This window comes from Dermochelys coriacea, chromosome 1, assembly GCF_009764565.3.
Source record: "Dermochelys coriacea isolate rDerCor1 chromosome 1, rDerCor1.pri.v4, whole genome shotgun sequence".
NCBI lineage: Eukaryota > Metazoa > Chordata > Testudines > Dermochelyidae > Dermochelys > Dermochelys coriacea.
Window position 1 is genome coordinate 100,487,182 of NC_050068.2, and position 26,010 is coordinate 100,513,191.

At 39.0% G+C, this 26,010-nt stretch overlaps 1 protein-coding gene and 1 long non-coding RNA gene across 4 annotated transcripts in view; one reads left to right on the top strand and one right to left on the bottom strand.

Annotated features, from left to right (window-relative positions):
* Positions 1–1,127: 1,127 nt before the first annotated feature.
* TMTC4 (transmembrane O-mannosyltransferase targeting cadherins 4) overlaps positions 1,128–26,010 on the bottom strand; it is a 65,695-nt gene continuing 40,812 nt past the window's right edge. For both annotated transcript variants that reach the window (XM_038386623.2, XM_043504726.1), the window contains exons 12-18: positions 15,455–15,534; positions 15,144–15,251; positions 14,898–15,039; positions 13,998–14,112; positions 12,788–12,900; positions 8,087–8,156; positions 1,128–7,566 (exon numbers count right to left, since the gene is read on the bottom strand). In XM_038386623.2, coding sequence (XP_038242551.1) covers positions 7,415–7,566; positions 8,087–8,156; positions 12,788–12,900; positions 13,998–14,112; positions 14,898–15,039; positions 15,144–15,251; positions 15,455–15,534 — 780 coding nt within the window. In that variant the 3' untranslated portion in view covers positions 1,128–7,414. The remainder of the gene's footprint in view (positions 7,567–8,086; positions 8,157–12,787; positions 12,901–13,997; positions 14,113–14,897; positions 15,040–15,143; positions 15,252–15,454; positions 15,535–26,010) is intronic.
* LOC119849641 lies at positions 3,290–25,294 on the top strand. Of its 2 annotated transcripts, XR_006277798.1 has the most exons (4): positions 3,290–3,357; positions 23,933–24,018; positions 24,292–24,449; positions 24,981–25,294. It is a non-coding gene; the product is annotated as an uncharacterized LOC119849641 (long non-coding RNA). The 2 variants fall into 2 exon arrangements; XR_006277797.1 differs by having other exon boundaries at positions 23,933–24,449.

Here is a 26,010-nt window from a genome sequence, read left to right on the forward strand (position 1 = left end):
ACCTGAAGCCACCTCTCAGAGCGTGTCTCCTTTTCGCTCCCAGGCGAGCGGGTCTGTTTGGGAAGTAGCTGCCAAAAACTGCAGAGGAGAGGAAGCGCGCGCAGCCCTCCAAGGGCAGGGGCTTTAGTGATGTGACAGCCCCCACCTTCAGGAGCCGTACGGTTAGAGGGAAATTTTGATCAAGGCAAAGTTTATTTTGATGGCCCCAGTTCCCCAGGAGCAGTACCTGAGGAGGTTGAGGAGCAAGGGAGAAATCAGCTGTGCCACTCCTCCTCTTCTTCCCATCCCAGTCAGGCAGCATAGGCCCAGCCTCCCCTGCCACCAGTGCTGTGAGGTAACCTCACCTGCCTACCTTTTTCTAGCACCTGTCTACCTGCACTCGTTCAGCAGTAGCCTAACACCCTAAATTACTAATTTACATTCATTTCTGCAGAAAAGCCCATAGGAAAGCAGCTTAAAAGATCAATATTTCAAATGTAGGTACCTACTCGCAGCAGCAGCTGCTTTTGTAAGGATTTAGATATAACTGAGCGTGCCTATGTGATCTGGTCCCTAAGACAAGATAGGGGGATACCTAGTTGTAGAATCCAGGTGGACTTTAGGCATGAATTACGTACCAAGCTGCTGAGTGGTGTGAGGATTTAGGTGTTTACATGTATGCCTACCAACCAAAATGCAGACACCTCAGGGACTTTAATGGTGGAAATCTAGGTGCCTATAAGTTTAAGCAGTAGCTGAACATAGGCTTGTGAATGATAGTGGTACCTAAATCTCCCTTGTGAATTTTATCCACAATTAATTAACAATAGCTGGGAAGAGTACATGTGGATAGTGTTGTATAATTATTTTTAAAGTTGGAACTAACATTTGGTGCACTTTCCCTTCCACCCCCAGGGTGACTGCTCTGCTTTTTTTAAGGCCCCATTTAATCTTAGTGAGACTACTCACAATGATAAAAATCAATCAAGTGTAAATGTTTACAATCAAAGGCTCTGATCCTGAAAGCACACCAGGTCAGGAACCACATCTTCTGATGTCATATTTCTCTATAGTGCCTAGCACATTTTGGGTCCTGCTATAAAATAAACACACCACTTATTTAATTACAAGCAAAAATAAAACCTCAGTAGCATGATAGCAAAAATGCAGATTTATTACTGGGCTTTATTACAAATGTTTGCTTCTTTCTTGGTTGAAACTTTGTAAATTGGAATAACGATTTGCAACTCAGATCATTAACAGTACATCAAGAAAGAAGAGTTCAGATATCAGCATCAAATTTAAAGCCACAGATTTCAAATTTCTTGTGACCAGATTTCTACAAAACCCTAATTTAATAAGCCATGAATCATTTCTAATATACCATACACTGACACACCAAACACCCATGCCACAACACTGCAATGCATTTTGCTAACAGTACAATCAATCCTCCAGTATATGACTCGTGCAGTTACAGGTATCTGTGTCTTTAAAAGTAGCAAGTGTGCAGTACTTAACCTTTATGCTATAGCAGTTTGATTTGTATTCTCACTTTCATTCCTAGTGGATTATGGTCTTTCATATTACAAAAGATTTGTTAGTAGAGGGCACATTTAAGAGATTCATCTAAAGGACTTTGAAAATACAAGTACTGCTCACTCACTAAAAATGAGGATCACGTTTGAATCAGCAGACGTAGCTATGCTTGTTGGAAATCTGGTATGCACAAAGGAATCAACATCTAAATAAAATATTTAGATGTTTTTTAATTCAAACATTTTATTCTTTTAGCAATATGCTACAATGTAGAGCTTGGAATTCCAAAAAGACAGGTTTTAAACTAAAAAAAACAAACCATCAAGAGCTTTACAGATTTACAGTTATCTGCTTGATTACTTTTAAACTAGTTGTAAGACTGAACATAATGAAATAAATAAATGACAACTTTAGTAAAATACAACATGATCATATATAACCTAGCAATAGGCAAAACTAGTTCAGAAAATACTGTCCTAGTCTGAACTTGTGATCCTTTTGGGTAGCCAAACCTTTGTATGGACAGTAACCCCATCCCCTCCGTAACAAACCTCCACAAAAGACAACCCCAAACTTTGTTAAAAAAAAAAAAAAAAAGTGAAGGAAGAAATAAATCAATCTGACCTCCCCAGGTGTACCTGTTGCTCATATCACATTCGGCCTGAGCTCAACAATACTTGTAGGATTCTTGATGCAAGGGACACACATGTTAAGAATGTGTACCCATAAAGATGAAACACCAGGAGTTCCAGGAATCCAGACCTCAGGCTCAGGGGACTAGTTGAAGAGGACAGTTAAGTCTGAAGAAACTTTAACCAGTAGGGGATTTCCTTGGAAGGAAATAACTGCACATGAAGATGGAAAATGACTTCGTATCACAGGTATAGTTGGCTGTGTGGGATGCTTTGATAGGATTCAAATTCTTCTGAGATTCTTTCATTGTTATAATGAATCGTAGGAATTATATGTATCCTAAGAGCCTGATGTTGTAGCATAGGGAGAATACGTTATACAAACCAATTCATTGGGCTAGTCATTTTTTATATTAAATAAAGTGGTTTTCATCCTTGGATCACAACTATTTTTTACAGAGGTGCCTAACAAATGTACTTGGTTCCAATTTTACAGATGCATACAGTATAGCTTGGAGACAGTAAAGCCAGCATTTTCAAAAGTTGAGTACCTCAATTTCACAATGTCCAAACAGACACCTAGGGCTTGATCTTCAGATATACTAAATATTGACAATTGCAGTTAAAATCAACAGGAACAGCAAGTGCTCAGCACATCCCGACAGTCAGGCCCTAAATATGAGAAGTTGGACACTCAAAAATAGAGGCTCTAAAAGTTAATGGATGCTTTTGAAATGTTTCCACAAGTGAGTAAATCAAAATTACAGCGATTAATAGTAGCAGGAGCAAACAGATGCTATGCCTAATCTTGTGCTTTATCCATTGGAGCATGCTGCCTACCTTTGCTCTTTCTTTGTAATTTTGTTTACATGAGTGAACAGTGAAGTGACCAAGCACTTGTGACCTCAGTCTATTGCATGGAAATTAATATGTTACAAATATAGATTTATGACTTCACTGCATAATCAAATAGAAAAGGATTGATCAGCTGGCAAGGAGAAATTAGCAATGATAATATTCTATATTGATATTCAATCAATTAACAATAGTGGCAAGAAAAATTATTAAAAAACAATTGGGTCTAAGCTTATAAAATCTCCTTACAGTGAAACCCCTCTCTTTACATCTTTTTTCTCTTGCAGACAATATTTTCTATACTGACTCAGGAGTTAGTTACCCGGTGTGGAAAATTAAACATTTTAAAAAGGTAAATTCATAAATATTTTAATAGGCCTAATACATTGAATGAGTTGTATTACTAAGTTGTTTGAGAGGATAAAGTGGAAGATATTTAGTGTTCTTGAAAGATTTATGGGGTATTTTATATAAACAGAATCTTGTATATTAGTTCTTCAGAAGCCAGTTGAGCTCCGACATACTCTGCTAAAAGTGTACCATTGCTATTAAATTGATATAAGTGATTACCTTTCATTTTTATTGCATTAAATTAATAATTATAAATTAAAACAAAGAAATAAAAAGTTAACTGATATTAAATAGCCTGAATATAAATCAAGAAGAGATCATGGGGTTGGTACTAAAAGAGTAAATAAACATTTTAAAATACGAAGAGTACAAAATAGGAGGTCCAATCCATCAGAAACTCAGAGTAGGAGGACAAGTCAGCATCCCCAGACAAGTGCGTGTAATGGGTTTGCTGCATAATTAAATGGAGTTTTGTGCCCCAAGTATAATATTGATCTATTGGATTAATCCAAAATTAACGGTACATGCCAATAAGGATGATCATACATGTGAATTACATGACAAGAATAATAATTTAGAACTCAATTACAACAGACATTGTGAACAAACAAATATGGCTTGTTTTTGTGAAGTAATTTCTTTCGTCTGCTAGAAACTAGTTTCCATAGCAAAATCCTTTTTTTTTTTTTTTTTTTTTTTTTGGTCTAGAGGCCTAGTTAACACAATGCCTTCTACATCTGATGCATATTAGGCTGAGCTGTAGGACAGAATATAAAAATCTATAAAAAAAATTGCCACTTGTATTTTAGTTCCAAATGTGGCACTCTTTTCCAAGCAAAACATTTAAAAAGTAGAGTACAGTAGATGTAAAACATTTACATGATATTCAGAAGGGCAAGATCATATAATATTCTGTACTATGGCAGACATTTGCCTTACATTTTGAACAGTTTCGTATTTAGGTGAGTGGTATCTTAAGAATACATCAGAACTGCCTGTACAATATTACCACACGAGTTAGGAAAGCTGCAAATATTGCATGAATCAGTTTCTTCCTATGGAAAAAAAAATACAGAATGCAGGAACCTGAAGAGAGAGGAGGTCAAATCTCTCAATTCTCACATCCAATAGATTGTTTTTCCACTTTCTTTTTAAAAAGATAAATATTTACGGAAGCAGCAACATTATGTTGAGCTATGTAAATACCAGCACACAAACAGCATTTGACTCCCTCCTCTGTGCTGCTAATTAAAAGTTTAAAGTAGGGCTGTCAAGCAATTAAAAAATTAACCACAATTATTCACACTGTTAAATGGTATTTTACTATTTAAATATTTTTGGATGTTTTCTACATTTTCAAACACATTGAATAGAATATATTTGAATTACAACAGAATACAAAGAGTACAATGCTCACTTTACTGTTTTTTATTAAAAGTATTTGCACTGTAAAAAACAAAATAGTATTTTTCAATTCACCTAATACAAGTAATGTAGTGTAATCTCCTTATTATGAAAGTTGATCTTACATATGTAGTATTATGTACAAAAATAATGGCATTTAAAAATAAACCATGTAAAATTTTAGAGCCTACAAGTCCATTCAGTCCTACTTCAGCCAATCGCTCAGACAAACAAGTTTGGTTACAATTTGCAGGAGAAAATGCTGCCCGCTTCTTTTTTACGTCACCTGAAAGTGAGAACAGGTGTTTGCGTGGCACTGCTGTAGCCAGCATCACAAGATATTTACTTGCCAGATGCGCTAAAGATTCATATGTCCCTTCATGCTTCAGTCACCATTCCAGAGGACATGCGTCCATGCTGATGATGGGTTCTGCTTGATAACGGTCCAAAGTAGAGTGGTCCGACGCATGTTCATTTTCATCATTGAGTCAGATGCCACCAAGAGAAGGTTTTCTTTTTTGATGGTTTGGGTTCTGTAGTTTGCGCATCGGAGCATTGCTCTTTTAAGACTTCTGAAAACATGTTCCACACCTCGTCCCTCTCAGATTTTGGACGGCACTCCAGATTCTTAAACCTTGGGTCCAGTTCTGTAGCTATTTTTAGAAATCTCACATTGGTACCTTCTTTGCATTTTGTCAAATCTGCTGTGAAAAAAAGTGTTCTTAAAACAAACGTGTTAGGTCATCTGAGACTGCTATAACATGAACTATATGGCAGAATGCAGATAGAAGACACAATTCTCCCCCAAGTTCAGTCACAAATTTAATTAAAAGCATTTTTTTTTTAAATGAGCATCAGCAGCATAGAAGCATATCCTCTGCAATGGTGGCCGAAGCATGAAGGGGCATACAAATGTTTAGCTTATCTGGCACTTAAATACCTTGCAATGCTGTCTACAAAAGTCCCATGCGAATGCCTGTTCTCACTTTCAGGTGACATTGTAAATAAGAAGCAGGCAGCAGTATCTCCCATAAATGTAAACAAACTTGTTTGTCTTAGCAATTGGCTCAAGAAGTAGGACTGAGTGGACTTGTAGGCTCTAAAGTTTTAGATTGTTTTGTTTTTGAGTGCAGTTATGTAACACCACAAAAATCTACATTTTTAGTTGCACTTTCATGACAAAGATTGCAGTACAGTACTTGTATGAGATTAATTGAAAAATACTATTTCTTTTATAATTTTACAGTGCAAATATTTGTAATAAAAATCATACTATAAAGTGAGCACTGTACACTTTGTATTCTGTGTTATAACAGAAATCAACATATTTGGAAAAGTAGAAAAATATCCAAAAATATTTAATACATTTCAATTGGTATTCTATTGTTTAACAGAAGAACACGATTAATCGTGATTTTTTTGAGTTAATCGCATGAGTTAACTGTGATTAATCGACAACTCTAGTTTAAAGTGCAGCATGCTCCAAAGTGGTGCTGTACAAATATCTGTCATTTCCATATAATATTTCTCTGTTTATAAATTAAGATGCTTTCCCCCCCACACCAATTGCCACTTCAGCGAACTCACCCTGAGATCTGAAAGCGAATCTGGATTTCTGATGGTTCATGTGCCAGTAGAACAGATTCTGCAGGTCAGCTTCTGTGTGGCTTTGTGCTTGGTTCATCCCTGATGCAGGAACTCCAAGTTGCAACTTCCTGAACCAGTGGGAGTTGCTATGCCCAAGAAAATAATGATTAACCCTGGGCATAGGGTTGACTGTGTTTGCCCCGCCATCCTGCCACAAGAGTTAAGACAACTTTAATGGCTGCTAGGGGAGTCCTGCCAGCAGAAGCTGACTGGGAAAAGGCTACATCAGTGCACCTCCGGTACCACGGCCAAACTCACTCCTTAGCCAGTACTGCCCACTTGTACCACTATATTGTTCTGGGAAGACTTTCTGTCCCTGGGGTCCTTCTACCCTTGACCGAGAGCACCATCACATATGGCTGATAACCCTTTGCTTGTCAAATTGTGGACTCATTTACACCTTTGCCAACCCCACTGCTGTAAACGGGTTTGCACAGGCACAAGCTTAGTCAGAATTTAGACCTATAATTGTAATGATTAACCATTCTGTTGATGTGCTATATAGACAGGAATCCACTTCACTCTCTGAAGTGAATATCTATGACTCTGCATACGTGTAAGGGATCATGTTTTCAAGTAGGAAAGTGCCATTTCTTCAGAGTCACTTTCTCCATTTTAGTATTCTAAACTGATACTAAAAGTCAGATGAATGAGTCAACTGCGTATGAAAATAAACTTTCTATTTACTTAGTGTTGTGAAGTAGTGTTGTGAAACTCCACCCTATATTAAATTTCACATACCCATGTCAGTATTTAATGGGCTTTAAAAACAGTTAAAGATTTCAAAAAACAAAAAGAACATTCTTGAGCTGAAATTTTAGAATCTACAGTTGGGTCAACTGAAAAAGATAAATTTCCAACGTAAGACCAAATCAAGCATTTGAGTGTGCATTAGTGGTGCTGTAATTATTATTTTTAAAACTCTGTAACTGAATCCCTTAAATGGTTAAAAGTAGCCCTGTAACATTAAAGGTATACAGCATGCGCTGACAGCCTAAAAAGAAACATCAGATATTGCCTCTCTTTTGCAATTGTTCCAGTTTTCTTTTTAAAAGGCTGTAGTTTTCCTTGGTCCCGGGTGCAGCAGGGTCAAGCTTCAGAGAGACTTCATAGTGTTTCTTGGCTAAGTCAAGATTTCCCCAGCGATGGTAAAGCACAGCTGAAACAGCAATGAGTAGTTTTCATTAGCAGTCTTGTTGAATAATGTGCAAATTGCCAATCACTTGGAAAACAACATTAAAGCATTTGTTTCCAATAAAGGGTTTTTTTTAGCTGGTTAGTGGCACAGTAGTAGTTTGTTCTTCTGCCAGCTGCAGGAGCAGAGCTTAGGGAAAGAACCAACCATGGAATGATGGAGGAATGAAATATGTTGTAGCCATAAATTACTTTATTTATATGAGCTCAAAGATTTACAAGCATAGCTCAAATGAATCAATTTGCAGCCACTGAAGTTCTGCCATCTCTGGACTACTACGTTCAACCTATCTGATCTATCATACTATGTGACAGATTTTAGTTTTTGCTGCCCCATTTCCTTGATGGCTTTCTAGAAATTAGTCAGAATAGAAATCCATCCAGCAGGAACAGTCTCAAAACTTCTTTTTATACACAGTGAACATAAGGGAACAAACAGCACATTTGATAAAAGTTTGCTCTTGAGGAGTTAGAAAGGTTCTTACCCAAATTACCATGATAACTGGCTGCATTTGGATTGGCTTTAATTGCCTTGAGGAACAAAGCTTCAGATTCCTGAATAATTTGGAAGAAGATGTGAACAGTATAGGTTACTCGTGTAGTACACAAAATGCAAGTGCACCCAAGCACCACAAAGACTTCACAAACTGTATTAGAGTTGTAGCCATATTTTTTCATCTATACAATACATTACCTCCCCACAATGTTATATAGAACACTGTCTGAACTCGTTGCTCTCTGGTGGCTGCAGCCTCCACTAAATATAAACTACACAAGCACCAACATATCACAGGCTTCTACTATTATAGCAGGCAACTAGAGGTACCCACTATGATTAAGTTTGCAAAAGCAGTGTACGTTTTAATCAAATTTCCCAATATTCCTAATGTTTCAAAATATTCACCTTTTAGGTAGAAGTTTTCCCTGCTTGTTATTGGCCGAAGATAATATTCTATTTTGTACTGTTTTTAAGTTTTAAGCAAAAGCTTTTGCCTTTAAGTTACATTCTTCCCACTGTTCTAAAAATTAACCACTTTTTTTTTATTTTATTAAAACAGAGTTACAGTAAACACATCTGAAGCTGAGGTCTGAATATAATCCACATTGAGGAACAGTACCTCTGCTTTAAAATATAAAAACTACAAATCACTGAAAAAAAAAAAAAAACACTGCATCTTCAAGCGTCCTCTGCATATTCCCACTTGTGGGATGTGCCCGCAGCATTGATGACATTTGGGAACCTTTTAGAAAAGCAAAGGCCTCTCATGGCACCAAATGTTCAGAGCCAAGATTATAAGAATCTGGTCAGTTTCTTAACCACTTCAAGTTTTGTCTTCCCAATGCTAGCTGCCAGTGTAGAGACCTTTGCTCTCTGTCCAGAAAAGCCTTCTTATTAAAAATCATGTTAAAAAAAAAGTTAAGTTCAGATATTTTAGAAGGGTAATTTTAGGTAGTTTCAGTGCTGCTGTACATTTTAGATTCTTGGACAGTCTCTAGCTCAGTTCCCAGGCAAAAGACTTGGAGAGAAAAGGCCAGCTACAAGTGGTACGTTTCGTGTTCCTTGAGTCTGCGGGTGTAGATAGTGTGGATAGACAGACGTGCTAGCTCCGCTCAAGTTGGAGCATTCAAAATAGCAGCGTAGCTGCTGCAGCATAGGCAGTAGTTTGGGCAAGATGCAAGAGTATAATCCCACCCAACCCCCTGGGTTTGTATTTGGCAGCTAGCCCAAAGCACTGCCTGTGCCACCTCAGCCACATTGCTATTTTTAGGTGCTAGCTTGAGCAGAGCTAGCATGTATGTCTAAGTCTACCCACGCTGGGAATTGCACCTTCCAGCTGTTGTGTAGGCATACTCTAATGCACAGTTACAGTCCAGTGCACCTCAGGAAAGGCCACTACTTCCTAGATAATTGTCTGGTGTATGAGGCCTTTACATCTTAGGCCCAAAAACCAAATACAGGCTATCCTGTGAGAAAAGTTTTATAAACCACAGCCATGAAGGCCTACTTTATCCTTACATAGGAACAAGCTACTGAACCATGCATCTGAATTCTCTCAAGTGGGGAAAACAGGCCTTTGGTGGCAGGACTGGCATCTCCATCTGTCTCCAAGTTCATTACACATACACACACAGCAAAATCCTCCAAACAAACTTGCCCTAACAGCAGAAGCAGGAAAAAAGTTAAAGATTAATAAAGTCACACTTCCCACAATGTTGGAATCTCTCTGCAATCTTTGCTGCATTATCCAATATGCTGGAAATTCTAACATTTTAGTTAAAAAGTAGACTTCTGCTTTTTCCATTGTGAAGCTACAGCCATCAGAGTGCACAGATATGCTGCTGCCCAGTTAACCCAGTCTTTCAGTAAATTGTCACCAGCCACATAGTAGGAGCAACAAACACAGGAATTCACTCCTCCTCTATCCAAGTATTATAGAGTAGTTATTGTGCATGGTGTTATCCAAAAAAAATTAATAAAACACGTTTGCAGCTGACTCATTACCATGCACCTTCTGGCACATACTTATTGAAAAGATTTTATTGCCATTGCTTTGCTCAGCAGTTAGTCAATGAGCATCAGATGATTAAAGGCAGATTGAAGAATATCCCATTGCATTAAATAAACATTTCAGTACACTGGGCAATATTTCAGTTGGTCTGGACAGCCAAATCTTTAAATTAAATGTTGTCAGGATACTTGCAGCACTGTGTGTAGCAAAGACTTTGAAAAAAGCATGTTGCACATTCCATCTGCTGCCAGAGTTGCAGCACAAAACGAGTTTGTTTTTACCTCAAATATGGAGACCCACTGAATTAGCCAATGGGGCTAACATCTTGTATTTCTTGAACAAAAACGCTGTGGATAAACGTATAATATACACACACTTTCAAAACATTAGAGATGGCTTCCGAGATCTGTAGTTGCTTTGTTCATTTCAAAAAGGAAGGGAAAATAACTTGCTAAAACCAGGTCTCAATTAAGAAGTTCCATCTTTCATATGCTTAGGAGTTACATTTCTGTAAGTCATCCGTTCTGGAAAAATGCATAGTGAATTTGAAACTACAGGGAACATTGCTGCAGTCATACTGAAAGAAAACCTAGCTTTCAAGCTGGCAAGACATTTCCAAATCGATAGACTGCTTCAAAAGGAATATGGATTGAAAAAAATGCTTAGTGTGCTTCAAGGGCAGAACTGACACCTTAGCAATCCTTATGCAGACACATTATTTATGAGAATATCCGTTAAGTGCTGGATATCATTCAATCTTTCTCCCCAACACAAATTTCACTCAACATCTCTAGGCACTTGACACGTTCCAATCTTGAATCTTTTCCCTAGAAGAGATCTCTGAGATACATCCCTTTCTCTCTGTCCTTACAACTAGAACTCTTGTTGAGTTCATCATCTCCCATGTAACCTACTGATCCCTAGCCTTCCTGATGCCTACAATCCTCCCCTCCAGATCATAGAGAATGTAGCTGGTAAGATCATTTTCCTTCCCTACTGAACAAACCGCATCAGTCCCTTCTTTCAATCTCTCCATTTGCTATCCCCTGCTACACCACATCAAGTTCAAGTTGCCTGTTAGTGCCTTAAAAGGTACTACATAACTCCACACTTCCCCCATACTGAGCTTCTCATCACATTCTCTCCCACTATCACTTTCTGGTTCCTTCCACTCCACTAACAATGCTAATCTCAGAGCCCCATTTTCTCCCACAGCCATCTCTGTAATTTCCTCCATACTACGCCACTCCAAACAGAATGACTTTCCTGAGCTGGTCATCAAAGCAACTCCCCTCTTTTCTTTTAAGTCCTCTCTGAAAGTGCATTTTTCCTGTGACAACTACAGCAAACTTGATAGTTTAGATACATGGCTAGGTTTCATCATCCTGGAAAAGGGCAAGAAAATGGAGATAAATATCACCTGACATTGTAATTGGTGAAAATTGGTGTAATTTCTATCCTGAAAGGTCTAGAGGTCATAAATGCTTCTCATTCAAGATGTTTTCAGGATGTTACTTCAGTGCTATATTATTTCTACAAATCAAAGGATCTTAGTGAGCAAACAATTTTTATATAAGGAATTCAAAAAGCTTCCAGATTATACATCTCTTCCTGCCACTTGCATTGCAGATGATGAGGATGAATATAGAGGCAGTGAGGACAACTACAGTTATTCACAGTAGGTGGCTTATTCTTGGTCAGTGATTCCACAAAATAAGACTAACTTTTGGCTCATTAACAAGCAAACATAACTCAAACCCTTTGTGACACATATGTAGAGCTGGTTTCAGAGTAGCAGCCGTGTTAGTCTGTATTCGCAAAAAGAAAAGGAGTACATGTGGCACCTTAGAGACTAAAATTTATTAGAGCATAAGCTTTCGTGAGCTACAGCTCACTTCATCGGATGCATCCGATGAAGTGAGCTGTAGCTCACGAAAGCTTATGCTCTAATAAATTTGTTAGTCTCTAAGGTGCCACAAGTACTCCTTTTCTTTATATGTAGAGCTGTGTGCCACTGCTGATCCATTTGCAAAACACTCCACAGATGCATGAGTTGACTTTGATAGCTTGCTCCTAAACTACCCATTACAGAAAATGAGACCAAATGGAACAGTTAATTGCATTTTTTTCCTTGCTGCCCTTCCATTATGTAGTCTCCTGTTAATGTGCGTTTTATTTCTCCTTCATGCTGTAGCTATCGTGGCAAATACTGATGAAAATATTTAATCAAGAGACTGATTCTTGTTACATGCGGCAGTCAATTACTTTTCAGAAACAAATGTCTAACACTTACCAGATGAATTGTGTTTACCCCCTTATTTGCAAAAATTTTCTTTATGTCCAAGTACAAGGACTGGTTGGTTCTTTCAGTCCTGTCCTATCTACAGACTTAAATACATTATTTGGCTCTATTTCAAAGTACACACCACAGTGACTGGATGCCCCCAAGTATTTACAGATTTATTGTCATGACACAATGGGTGTTAAGGAATTATCTTTATTTTATATTTGGGAAACTGAGGCACAGAGAGATTAAGTATCTTGCCCAATGTCTCACAGGAGTTCTGTGGCACAGTGGGACACTGAACCCCGAACTGCTGAGTCACAGTCCAGTGCCGCCTCCCACAGATTTCACTTTTAAATGCAAACATTCAGATCACTTCCCCTTTTACATACCTTATATTTCTGTGATTTTCCCAGTACATTTGCCAAAGAAAACATAAGAGAATGATCATTAGGTATCAGTTCCAGGGCCTCTCTTCCAACTGCTTCAGCTTGTGCTAAATTCCCTGGGAGCCCATAGCATGACAAAGGAGAGAAGGGAAAGAAAAGATAACTTAACATAGCTAATATTTTAGCTACTTCCACACTGTGAGCATATGTATACTGTATTATAAATAAGGCGATGATTCTGTCACAGATTCTGTGATTTTCTGTGACCTCCGTGACTTCTTCTGGGGCAGGACTGGAGCAGCTGCCATTCCCAGGGCTGCCGGAACAGCAGTCCCAGGCCACCAGAGCAGCGGCTGGGGTGGGGTCAGCCCTCCCTGCCCCTCCCCAGGGCAGGAGCAGTGGTAGTCAGCCCCTGCCACAGGACCAGCGATGGGGCTGGAGCAGCTGCAAGCCCCGGCAGTGATGTTGTGCCTCCTCCCCAACCAGGCTATTTTTAGTAAAAGTCAAGGACAGGTTGCATGAATTTTTGTTTATTGCCTGACTGGATTCACCACGCAAGCCACAGGCTTTGTGTTGCACTCTAACTGCCCCACGTGGAGCCTGCCAGACTATGTTAATGCGCACTAGCTACCTAGAGCATGCCAGCATACAGAGCAGTTAGAGCGCAACACACAGCCTGTGGCTTGGGCGGTGAATTCAGGACCCCGAATTCCACTGACAGTTGCAGTGATTTGCTTCCTATCAGACCCTCACTGCACAGGCCATGGGAGAGGAAGGAGGAGGAGCAGGAGAGAGAATGTGACAGAAGAGGGAGAAAAGGAAGAGTATCATCCTCTTGGAAGGAGATCCACACCTGGAATTGACCAAGGTAATTATGGGCCCTAGGTGGCATAGGAGGGCAGCTTTCCTAGTGCCAATTCTCCTTTTCTCCCTGTTTGGGGGGTGGAAGTCGGGGACACAATGGGGGGGGGAAACAGGCCCCCACCTTGGCCACAGACAGGAAGGGGTGGGAAAGAGATCCCTGTTTTTCTAGGGAGTGAGGTGTCCTGGTTTCTTTGGGGTGAGGGGCGCGGGGGAGAGAGATGTCCAGGCATCCTCCAATTTTTTAATAAACATCCCTAATAGTCTCTGAGCTAGGTTGGTATTTTTGCTAGCTTCAAGGTTTATAAGAACTGTTATGTAAGTAACCATCAAAACCATTAATATACTGTACCTGTATTATCAAGCAATATAATCATGTTGTTCCAAGCCAAACTATGCTCTGGTTTCAGAACTGTAGCATTCCTCCATGCATTCAATGCATCTATGTGGCGATTCAAATCTGCATACTGAAAGTAAGGCAATCCACAGTAATTGCATCCTGCTTTGCTTTTGTCATAAAGTTCATGCTAAAGATGGTACAGAGATACTCATGTGTCTTGTTCACTGTTCCCCAGGGTCTTTTTTCTGAAACATGTACGTAGTATCATAATACTATCCCATTCAGCAGACAAGGGTGCATTAAAGTATTTAAGAGTGGTAGTATTTTTAAATCTTTAGAGATAATCACTTTTTATGAAAAATTCTTATTTTTCTTTTCTGATATGACTTGTTTATGGTTTTTAGATATACATGTGCCTAGAGGAAAGGGATGGGCATACACATTTTTTTTTTAAAATCTAAATAAAATATTGAGACCAATCTGCATTGAACTTTTTTTTCCTTTTTGGTATAGCTCTGTTACACAACAGGTTGTTGAAATGTACTAATTTTTTTTAGAATTGAAGCCAAGATTTTGAGAAGTGACTAGTAATTATCTCCTGGAGAAAAAGGTAGCTTTGTGAAGCATAGAAGCTAGATTTTCCCCAATATATATTTGTTTTTATACGAAAAAGTAATGACAAATGCAGGAAGCATGCCTCTTATGTAGATGAGGGGGAGGTAGGTTGGGGATAGACAAGAGATGGCGTTACAAAACATGAGATCACCCCCAATCTACACTCAAGCAAATCTGAGTTATTGTCAGTGTTGAGCGATAGCTGGATTTTCAATGTAAATTCTGCTTTATCACAATTTAAATAACTTTTTAATCATATGCCACAATTTCATTAAAAAACAAACAAACCACACTTACCAACCGTCCTAAATTGTAGTAACAATCTGGGTATTTTTTCCTGTGTTTAAGTGCAGTCCAGTAACTTTGCTCTGCCTCTTCAAACCTTCTTAAACTATTCTGTACTATTCCTAGATTCATCCATGCAGCAGCAAAATCAGGCCTAGGCAAAAATTTTAAAATACATTTTAGCATTTGGAATATAAGATCCCATTGCACTGTTTGTTTTGAGTTGATGCAACAATGCTTGCCATTCTTTTAACGTACTGTATTTGCACAGCTAAGGACAGCAGTCCCTCTGCTTCCTGGAGCTCATTTCTTTCTTTCAAGATATTTCCAAGGTTGTTCATGGCATGTACATATTTGGGGTTCAACCTAGAATATAAAAGAGAAATGTGTTACTCGTAGGGAAACAAGGTACTGTAGTCATTCCCTTTCCTTTCAGCTGGATGATTAGTTATGTGACACTGCAACATTTTGCAACTGAAATCCCAAAGTCAACATTTTCTCAGTCTTACTATGCCTGAGAAATTAAATAACTTTTAGGACAGCTTAGTGAAATAATAAATTGAAAATACCTTACAGCTTCCCTGTAGTATTTGATTGCAGCTGTTTGGTTGCCTTTATCAGCCAAGTTTTTGCCAACATTGTAGTGCACCTGAAAAGACAGATAAAAAAATTTATCCAAATGTTCCAGACAGTCAGATATATCGTGGGACCAAGTTGCTAAAGTTTCTGGCTGCAAAATTGGTATTCATTGCTTTCAGTGCTGAACCTTTCAATGGCTACTTTTCTTTTTTCACGCTTTTAAGACTTCTTTCCCCCATTCTAGCAGTCAGGGATGGGAAAGATTCCAGTTGGTTCCTGAGATATGGACTATCATGAAGAGGGCACAAAAAAGTCTGACGAAGAAATGGACAAGTTGGGATACTTATACCAGCTACGATTAGCAAGTCTCTTTGCTTCCTGATATTGCAATGAAGTCACATCACTTTCTGTGAGATTATCCCTTTTAGGATGGGGGAAATAGAGGTACATTAATGGGAAGCTATTTTCCAGCCTGATTAACAGCTAGATTGCACCATGTAGGCATAGCCCATTTCAAAGGACAGCAAGAGCACCAACAGGCTCCCAGGCACACACAGACATTGATGAAGTATAGCTTACTTCTTCCATGTTGCTGGCCATTGCACAAGAGACCCATGGACCAGCTTCCTGGCCACCCTTGTGTCCTCCGAGGGCAGTAAGAACAGAGTAATACCTTCCTGCCACTGAGCCCCAGAGTTGCAATTCTGCTTGGTTTGCTGCTCAAGGGGAGCTCCTGATAGTCCCCTACCCACTGTGCACCTGGGTGAAGGCCAGAAAAAAAAAATCTAACTTTTAATAATTCGACAGACTATAATATTTTAAATTCTGCCTTCAGAAACAACTGCCTTCAATGGGAATATGCACGCATGCTCCAGAAGAGCACTTTTATTTCCTGTTTAAACATTTATGAGCTGATGTAGCATTTCATTGTCAAATCAGTACTAAAAGCAAGATGTTAACTGGAAATGACCTATTATATTATGCCCACACACTCCTTTAACCAGTCTTAACAGGTAAATTATCTTATATTAATAGCTTTAAGAGAAAAATTCCTTACAGCTGTGTAACAGCACAGTGCTCTCTAAGAGCTGGGTGATTGGAAAGATGTAATCTAAAAATGCACTATAGTATTTTAGAGATACTAAGGGTCTACTGTACAGCTGATATAAGCCAGCATGGCACCACTGAAGCTAATGGAGCTACTCCAATTTATACTAGCCAAAGATCTGACCCTGTATAGTTATCTTTGCATAATATACCAGTGGGATTAGGAAATCAATACAAACAAGTATTGAGCAGGCAATATAATTGAATATTGTTGTACAGTAGATTGATACTGAAGAATCCCATGCACTGCAACAGACTAGGGACCGAATGGCTAGGCAGCAGTTCTGCAGAAAAGGACCTAGGAGTTACAGTGGACAAGAAGCTGGATATGAGTCAACAGTGTGCCCTTGTTGCCAAGAAGGCCAATGGCATTTTGGGATGTATAAGTAGGGGCACTGACAGCAGATAGAGGGATGTGATCGTTCCCCTCTATTCGACATTGGTGAGGCCTCATCTGGAGTACTGTGTCCAGTTTGGGGCCCCACACTACAAGAAGGATGTGGAAAAATTGGAAAACGTCCAGCGGATGGCAACGAAAATGATTAGGGGACTGGAACACATGACCTATAAGGAGAGGCTGAAGGAACTGGGATTGGTTAGTCTGCGGAAGAGAAGAATGAGGGGAGATTTGATAGCTGCTTTCAACTACCTGAAAGGGGGTTCCAAAGAGGATGGATCTAGACTGTTCTCAGTGGTAGCGGATGACAGAATGATGTAATGGTCTCAAGTTGCAGAGGGGGAGGGTTAGGTTCAATATTAGGAAAAACTTTTTCACTAGGAGGGTGGGGAAGCACTGGAATGCGTTACCTAGGGAGATGATGGAATCTCCTTCCTTAGAAGTTTTTAAGGTCAGGCTTGACAAAGCTCTGACTGGGATGATTTAGTTGGGGATTGGTCCTGCTTTGAGCAGGGGGTGGGACTAGATGACCTCCTGAGGTTCCTTCCAATCCTATTATTCTAGGATTCTATGATGCACAGTGCTTGAAACACAGTGCTCGAGAGAGAAACAATGTTATTCCCCTACCCAAAAGCAATGTTTCTGTCCAACTGATTCCTCTGTTTTTTCAGCCAAGGGCAGTAAATGTGGCAATATGACAATTTTATTTTAAAAAAAAAAAACACCCACAACCACCACCTCACACGTCCTTCAGTTGGAACACTGGTTATATGGTATACTACATTTTATTCCTTCTCCAACAAAGTAACATCTGCTCATGAGTACAACCATCTTTCCTTTCAGTTATGAAAGAAAATCAATGATCAAATCCGATATTAAAATGGGACACTTTATTTATATTCTAAATAAACATAAGAACAGCCAGACTGGGTCAGACCAAAGGTCCATCTAGCCCAGTATCCTGTCTTCGAACAGTGACCAATGCCAGGTGCCACAGAGGGAATGAACGGAACAGATAATCATCAAGTGATCCATCCCCTATTACTATTCCCAGTTTCTGGCAAACAGAGGCTAGGGACACCATCCCTGCCCATCCTGGCTAATAGCCATTGATGGATCTATCCTCCATCAATTTATCTAGTTCTTTTTTGAACCCTGTTATAGTCTTGGCCTTCACAACATCCTCTGGCAAAGAGTTCCGCATTGTGTGAAAAATGTGTTTGTTCTAAACCTGCTGTCTATTAATTTCATTTAGTGACCCCTAGTTCTTGTGTTATGAGTAAATAACAGTTCCTTATTTACTTTCTCCACACCAGTCTTGATTTTATAGACCGCTATCATATCCCCCATCAGTCATCTTTTTTCCAAGCTGAAAAGTCCCAGTCTTATTAATCTCTCCTCTTATGGCAGCCATTCCATACCTCTAATCATTTTTGTTGCCCTTTTCTGAACCTTTTCCAATTCCAATGCATCTTTTTTGAGATGGGGCGACCACACATGCATGCAGTATTCAAGATGTGGGCGTACCATGGATTAATATAGAGGCAATATAATATTTTCGATCTTATTATGTATCCCTTTCTTAATGATTCCCAACATTCTGTTCACGTTTTTGACTGCCGCTGCACATTGAAAAATCTAAGTACACTATATCCACTGGATCCCCTTTGTCTACTTGCTTGATGACCCCCTCAAAGAATTGTAGTATATTGGTGAGGCATGTTTTCCCTTTACCAAAACCATATTGACTCTTCCCCAACAAATTATGTTCATTTGTGTGTCTGACAATTTTGTTCTTTACTGTAGTTTCATAAAGTCTGTGATACTTTCCCCTTCTGTGAGGTTGTTTTCAACCACCCTGTAAACAAATATGAATATAAAGGAGACAATTGAAGTCAGAGTACAAGATTTTAGGGTCACAAAGATGAATTCCCAGTGTCACTGTGTGTCCAAAATGCATAAATTGGAATCTCCATTGAATTAGAGAGGTTATGTTACTTCTGTATTTGGCACTGGGGCAACTGCTGCCGGAATACTGTGTCCAGAATTCAAGAAGGATGTTGATAAATTGAAGAGGTTACAGAGAAGAGCAATCGGAATGAATAGGATTAGAAAACCTGCCTTACAAAGATTGAGCTCTTTGAGTCTATCTATTTAGCTTAACAAAGATGGTTAAGAAGTGTTGATCACAGTCTACAAGTACCTACCTGGGGGGAAAAAAAAAAATTGACAACAGAATCTTCATTCTAACAGACAAAGGTATAAGAAAAGCCTATGGCTAGAGGTTGAAGCTAGACAAATTTATATTGGAAATAAATCAGATTTACGAGAGAAGCTAATTAACCATTGGAACAGTTTATCAGGGGTTGTTGTGGATTCTCCATCACTGGAAATTTTTAACTCCAGACTGAATGTTTTCCTAATAAGCAATGCTCTATTTCAAAAGGAATTATTTGAGGGAAATTCTATGGCCTGGATTATACAGCAAGTCAGATTAGATGATCACAATGCCCTTCTGGTGGCAGAATCTATTAATATGACTCTCGGGGCTTGCCTACACTACCGTGTAAGTCCATGTACTTTATGTCGCTCAGGGGTGTGAAAAAGCCACCCCCCACTGAGCAACATAAGTTACATCAACTTAAAGTGGTGTCTATATTGTGCTCCTGTCAGCATAGCACGTCTTCACCAGATACGCTATTGCGGCACAGCTGCACCGACGTACTGCAGTAATGTAGACTAGCCCTAAGTGTTGAAGTTTCAGCAGTAAGAATACAGATGCTTCTGCTCAAAATTTCAGCACAACTCCTTTCATCAAACATTTTCTAAATAATATACAAGACAAAATGACCCAGTTTAAATCTTGGCCTTATCCCAGGTACCCTTTTTTCCATCTGCAATTAACGTCTTCTAGAGGTTTAACAACATGACTATGTCCACATATATGAGAAAGTTAGAAACCTAAAACATCAATTGTGTCAAACTCCATGGCCACATTTGTAACTATTCTGCGTAGCATAGACAAGAACACCAAAAAGTCAATAAAAGGGATGCGCTTTAGATAAGTTCAATAAATCTTTAAACAGTTAGTTATAAATCTTGTGCTGACTGAAGAGAAATAGTGCCAGTCCTTTTAGTAAGGTACAGAAAATTAGTTCTCCACTGTACATATTCAGTGTTATCATAGCTTCGTTCTCCATTACATGTGTATCAAGACTGATATAACAACATTTGCATAGTGTTTTGAAGAAGTGGAGTAATTCTGACTTTGCAAGTGATGACAACCTGCATATCTAATTTGGTTTGTTTTTCATTTTACTTTTGGAATGTGCACTACGTCCAACAGGGGGACTGATAGTCCATTCTGAGAGATTATATATATCAGATCACAATATATATCAATCAATATCCTCCTTAGATCATCCGAGATATCTGAGGAGAAAGGATATTATCTGACAGAGCAAGCATATTATGGACTGCTTTAACATACTTATTTTGTGCTTTAGAACATTTGTGGTACAGGTGTGACACATTCTATTCAATTCTGTTAGGTTCTATACAACACACATCACTATGGTATTTGAACTCTACAGTACTGCTTTGAAGCATAGCAAGCTAAACCTCTTAACTTCTAGAATATAGAATGTTTTTGGTGTTACTCCATTCAGTTACTCTCTTTTCTTGTATATGCAATGAATGAAGAGGAGATGCTTAAAATTATCCAAGCAATAGTTTAATTCTGACGCAAGAAGAATCTGATGCAACTTCTGACAGGGCCTAACCTGCTTGTGATGTTTAACATTAAAAGTTATTATTTTTTATATTTTGTAAATGCTTTAATACATAAAACAGGGTTTGACCTGGCTGTAAAATGACATTATGCACTATTGCCAACCCAAGTGTTCAAAAATCATGAGATTTGGCTTGAAAACATGAGATGTAAATAATCAATGGTGAATTCTTTTACTTGCTTTTTGGACTGCTAAGGTTCACATGTTCAAGTTTTTCCTCTGCATCCATGAGGATTAGGAAGTTAGTGGCTTTTTAAAAATGAAAGCTCAGATTCTCATATAATGACCTGATTCCAGGCACTGGGACTTTAATTTGAAGTTTTTCGTACAACAAAACTGCTAAGGTTGGAAACACTGTATAGCAACATACAACATGTTCTGCAACTTAGACCACATGGTGATGGAGGCTTTGGAACTGCTTAGAAATAGTTCACTGTTATGAAAAAGAAGGAAGTTTCAAATAAATTAATCTTAAGGAAGCTAGTATAAACTCCAACCATCTTAACTTTTTCTTAAGAAAAAGATTTCAGAAAGTCTGACTTGGATTAAAGTAATAAATTGGTTCTTCCTTTATTTTATTTTTTTTAAAAAAAGAAAATGAGATATAAGCTACTGTCTCTTTCAGAGCAGTAGAAGTAGAAAGGAATGTGTCAAAATACAATGACAAAACCATGCTAGACAGTGCTAAAGAAGTGGCAAAGGAATTAGATGGCTGAGGTAAACAGTTGCTGATCACGTAAACAAAATGAGACAGGCTTTGAGTGTGGCTAGAGAGAAAGAGTGTAGCAGAAGGGATCTGGGAGTCAGCCTTTGGGCAACTAGTTCCATAGCTTAGAGCTTCAATTAACTTCAGAGTTTCAGCTCCAGAGCAGGCTGTCTCAACAGAAGGCAAACAAAAGAAATAGAATAGGCAAACAATGTACACATTTGGAGAAAATACGAGAAAAAGGCAGCAGGAAATGCTGAAAATGCAGGACCACCACTTTTCCAGAGAAGGGTTCCAAACAATCTCCAGATTACTACAAACGCTAAAATGAAACTGGTATCTGCATTGAAAAAGCAGAAGAGCTGCAAGCTATATGCTAGCTGTTTATGGAGATACTGGGGTGACATCAGATGTTATGAGGTGAAATTCTAGAGATTAGTGTGATGAATAGTCTAGGTGTATGATTCAGTCTCACTGGAGAAAAGGCTGACACAGTATGAAGTGGAGGCAGAATCCCGGGAGGTACAGACTTAGCACAACCACCACCCAGTAGTTGCATGGATAAAGGGAGAGGCAGAATACCAGAGACTATCCTAGAGATGTTCCTGAGAGCGTTTCTGTCAGCAACCACTTGAAAACAGATGAAAGACACAGGCCTGCATTGACAGCCAAGGCAAACCAATTTTGGATGCCGAATACACACAAGCCAGCTGCCCCTCAATTGCCATCTAAACTACTCCATTAGAGGACTTTATGAAGCCACTGGCTATTTGGGAACAACAAAAAACCTTCCTTGTTCATTATTTTGGAAGAGTTACTAATAATTAAATAAATTCATTAAAATTCTTATTTTTTAATAATTAAAGTTTTCTAAAGACAATCCAGCAACAGAGAAAGAATTTGCAGTCTGTAAACTTAAAATTCTGGGACAAGTTTAAAATGATTCTTGCAGCCAGACATTTATCCTCTGAAAGGCAAAAAGAGGTAAATATTTTCTACCTCTTTAATGGCTGTATTGTTGCAGAACTACACGGTTTATTTAGAGTACTTATTAGAGAAAACTATTCAAAATAAGTATTGTTCATGGTACCAGTGTTGTGTAGATTGCTATGGTTTTGCTTAAAAGGAAGGAAACAGCTTGTGGTTTTCTAAAGTAACAAGACATTCATAACTTAAAATTGTCTGCAATTTGAGCATTTCCAAGAGTGTTATTTTTAAAATCTATAAAGAGGATAATCAGCAGCCCAGACTCAAATGCTCAGGAGGGGGAGAGGTGGTTTAATATCCTGATAAAGTGAACAGCAATAAGGAGAAGCTACTTACTCATACAGTAACTGGAGTTCTTCAAAATGTTTTGTCCCTATGGGTGCTCCATGTGAGGATGTGTGCACTGCACGTATGCACTTCTGATCAGAGATTTTGGTAGCAGTGTCTGCACCCTACATATTCTCATACTCTGAAATGAGAGCATACAGGGAGGGGCCACTCTGGGTCCTTCTCAACCATGAAGTCCAGAGTCAAGGACTCCAGAGCAGAAGGGAAGGAGGGCAGGTATGGAGCACACATTGGGGCAAAACATCTCAAAGAACTCCAGATTCCGGAGCAGTGCCTCAATATAGAGTACAGTGCTGAGGAGGCAAGTGTAGAGCAGATTTAAGACAGTATTGCCAAAAACCATGTCAGTGGAAGCATAGTGCTGGGAAAATCTGTGCACTACTGTCCAGGTGGCAGCCTTGCAAGTGTCCAAGATAGGTATGTTCTCTAGTACGGCTACAGAGATGGATTGATCCCTAGTGGAATGGGCAGTCTGCCCTAGGTGGGGAATGTACCACCAAAGCTATATAGCATGCCAGAATGCATCCCAAAACACATTTCAATAATCTTTGTGTGGAAATCAGATGTCCTTAGCATCTTTCTGCAAAAGAAAATCCGAGAGAATCCCTGAAGGACCTAGACTTATGAAGGTAGAAGCAAGAGCCCTGCTTTCATCCAGAACATGAAGACAGCCTTCTTCTCTAGAGGTGTGACACTTGGGTAAAAAAAAAAACACTGGCAATTGATGTGAAAGTCAGAAGAGCTTTAGGTAGCAAATGAGGGTGGAGACAGAGTCACCTTAATAGGATAGAACACCATATATGGTCTCAGCCAGAAGTGCTCCTAGCTCTCCTACCCTTCCAGCAGAGGGCTACAAGGAACGAGATTCTGAAGGACAGATGAAGAAACAAAAAACTCCAAGAGTTTAAAATTTTTTTTTTCTCCTTAAGGCACTAAGGATTGAATTAAGATCCCAAGGCAGAATAGCTTCCCTTACGTAAGTAAAAAGGTTAAACAAACACTTAAGGAATCTCATCATGGTAGAATGAGCGAAAACTGAAAACCCTTTGATTGGGGGGGTGAAAAGCTATAATGGCAGTTAGGTGAACCTTAACAGAATTCATTGACAAACCCATGGCTTTTTAAAATTTAGCAGGTAATAAAGATTTTAAGGAGAGACTCCAGAGGAGATGTGGACCATGGGGCACACCTGGCTTGGAAATGCTTCCACTTTTGCAGGTAATTTTTCCTTGTGATGGGTTTTCTACTATTCAGCAGTACTGTCTGAATCTTGGGAGAACACTCCTGTTTTATGCCTAAGAGCCATCAAGGAGTTAAACCCTGAGGTGAAGTAATGAAAGTTTGGGATGGGTCAGGAGGTCTGCTGTCAGAGGGAGGTGAAGAAGTGTCACAGAGAGAGGTGGAGCAGATCAGGGAACTAGAACTGCCTGGGCCACGATGTTGCTATAAGAATGATCACCAACCACTCTCGTTTCTGTTCTGGACCTTGAGGAGCCAGGTCATTGGGGGATAAGTGTATGGCAGGAGGTGAGGCCAAGGGATGAGGAGGGCGTATCTCAGCAAATTTCGACTGCCCTCCCCTCAAGCAAAAGTACCAGCACTTCATATTGGATGGTGTTGCAAAGAGATCTAGTTCTGGGAAGCCCCAGGTGAGAGAGATTTCCTGAAAGACTGCACTGTTCAACACCCACTTGTAACCACAGAGCAGTGATAACTATGAATATGCTATTTTCATGCATATTCATAAAAGTAGACAGAAATAAGTGTTTTCCAGCAACTCACATTGGACCTGATTCTGACCAATACTAGTGTAAACGAGGAGTAAGTCTATTGAATTCAACTAATCTACACTGTTTAAAATAGAGGGTTTTTTTGGTTCAGACTAATGAATATTCTGTTCATCGAAATAGTCACGTGTGGTTAAAATGATCCTTTCAATCTGACAACATATTTCAAATAGTTGTGTGCACAAACAAGTAGGTTAAATTCAAAAGTTTTGAATGTGCTTTCTAGCCACCTTTTACCAAAAACTATAGTGCATTCCCTTCCCTCTAAATCATTTCTCCTATGTCTAAAATGTCTCTCAACACGGAATTCCCAGACTTTTCCCTGTTGTGACCCCTTTTTTAAAATACCAGAATATTTGTGACTTGCTTATAGGCTTTTATTTGTTTACACAGGGCCAATTTTATCAAAACTGGTGCTGGGACAGGTAACGTTCACCTTCCTGAGACAGCTAAATCCATTGTCCCAGAGAGGAGATCAGTACTCTGCAGGACAATCTGAATTCTTGTTATGTTTCTTGGCACCAGACATTCCCTGTTGTGAATAGGTGTTTACAAGGCCTGGCATACTTGACAGCAAGCTGGAAATAAATTCTGTGCAAAGACTTCAGTTCTACATCAGTCTGGTGTAATAGATTGGAAAAAAAAACTATGGCAGCTCCATTTAATTTTTTTTTTTCAAGTGAGTTAAACATGAAAAAGAATAGTAACATCAGTGTCTTTGCTATTTATTTTGATATTAAACTTATGTTACGCTGTCCACACATTTATGGTTTTCAGTATGCCACAGATTTTGGTGTTGAAAGCCTACAGCTGCATTGTAGGAGCGGTCAAGATGGAAGCTGGAGGTTTCAGTAGCTCACTGAGAATCATCTGGCACTTTTAGAACCTAGGTTGGTATGGAAGGCAATTTGGATTGTGGGTTACACATTAGCTATATGTTTCTGCTAAAATAATAAAGTAAAAGCAGCAAACTAGTTAATTTAGATATTTAAATGCCATCTTAAGGTTTCAGTGTTAACACTTCACTGAGATGAATGGGTCAGGTTAAAGTGCTAATAGCTATGTTGTCTGCAGTCTCAGGAAGACAGCCTAGCATCAGTTATGACTGGTTCCCATTTTCATATTTACTTTTGTAATTATGAGGATAGGAAACAATTTGAAAGACAGAAAAAAAGTTCAGCTTGTGGAGCACAGTTCTGTGGTAATGGGTGAAAATTCTTTAATCATGGAATAATGATACCCTAGTGTTTTTTTACATTCTTTAATAGTTTTCCAAAATATGTTGTGATTGGCAATCCATTACTATGAAAACAACCCCTAAAAAGCCAATATGATTGAAGTGGGAAGGGGTGAGCTAGAGAACTGGGAATTGTAACTATGAAGACCGCAGAGTCATCTCCTTATTTTAAGATGCCTTCTAGAC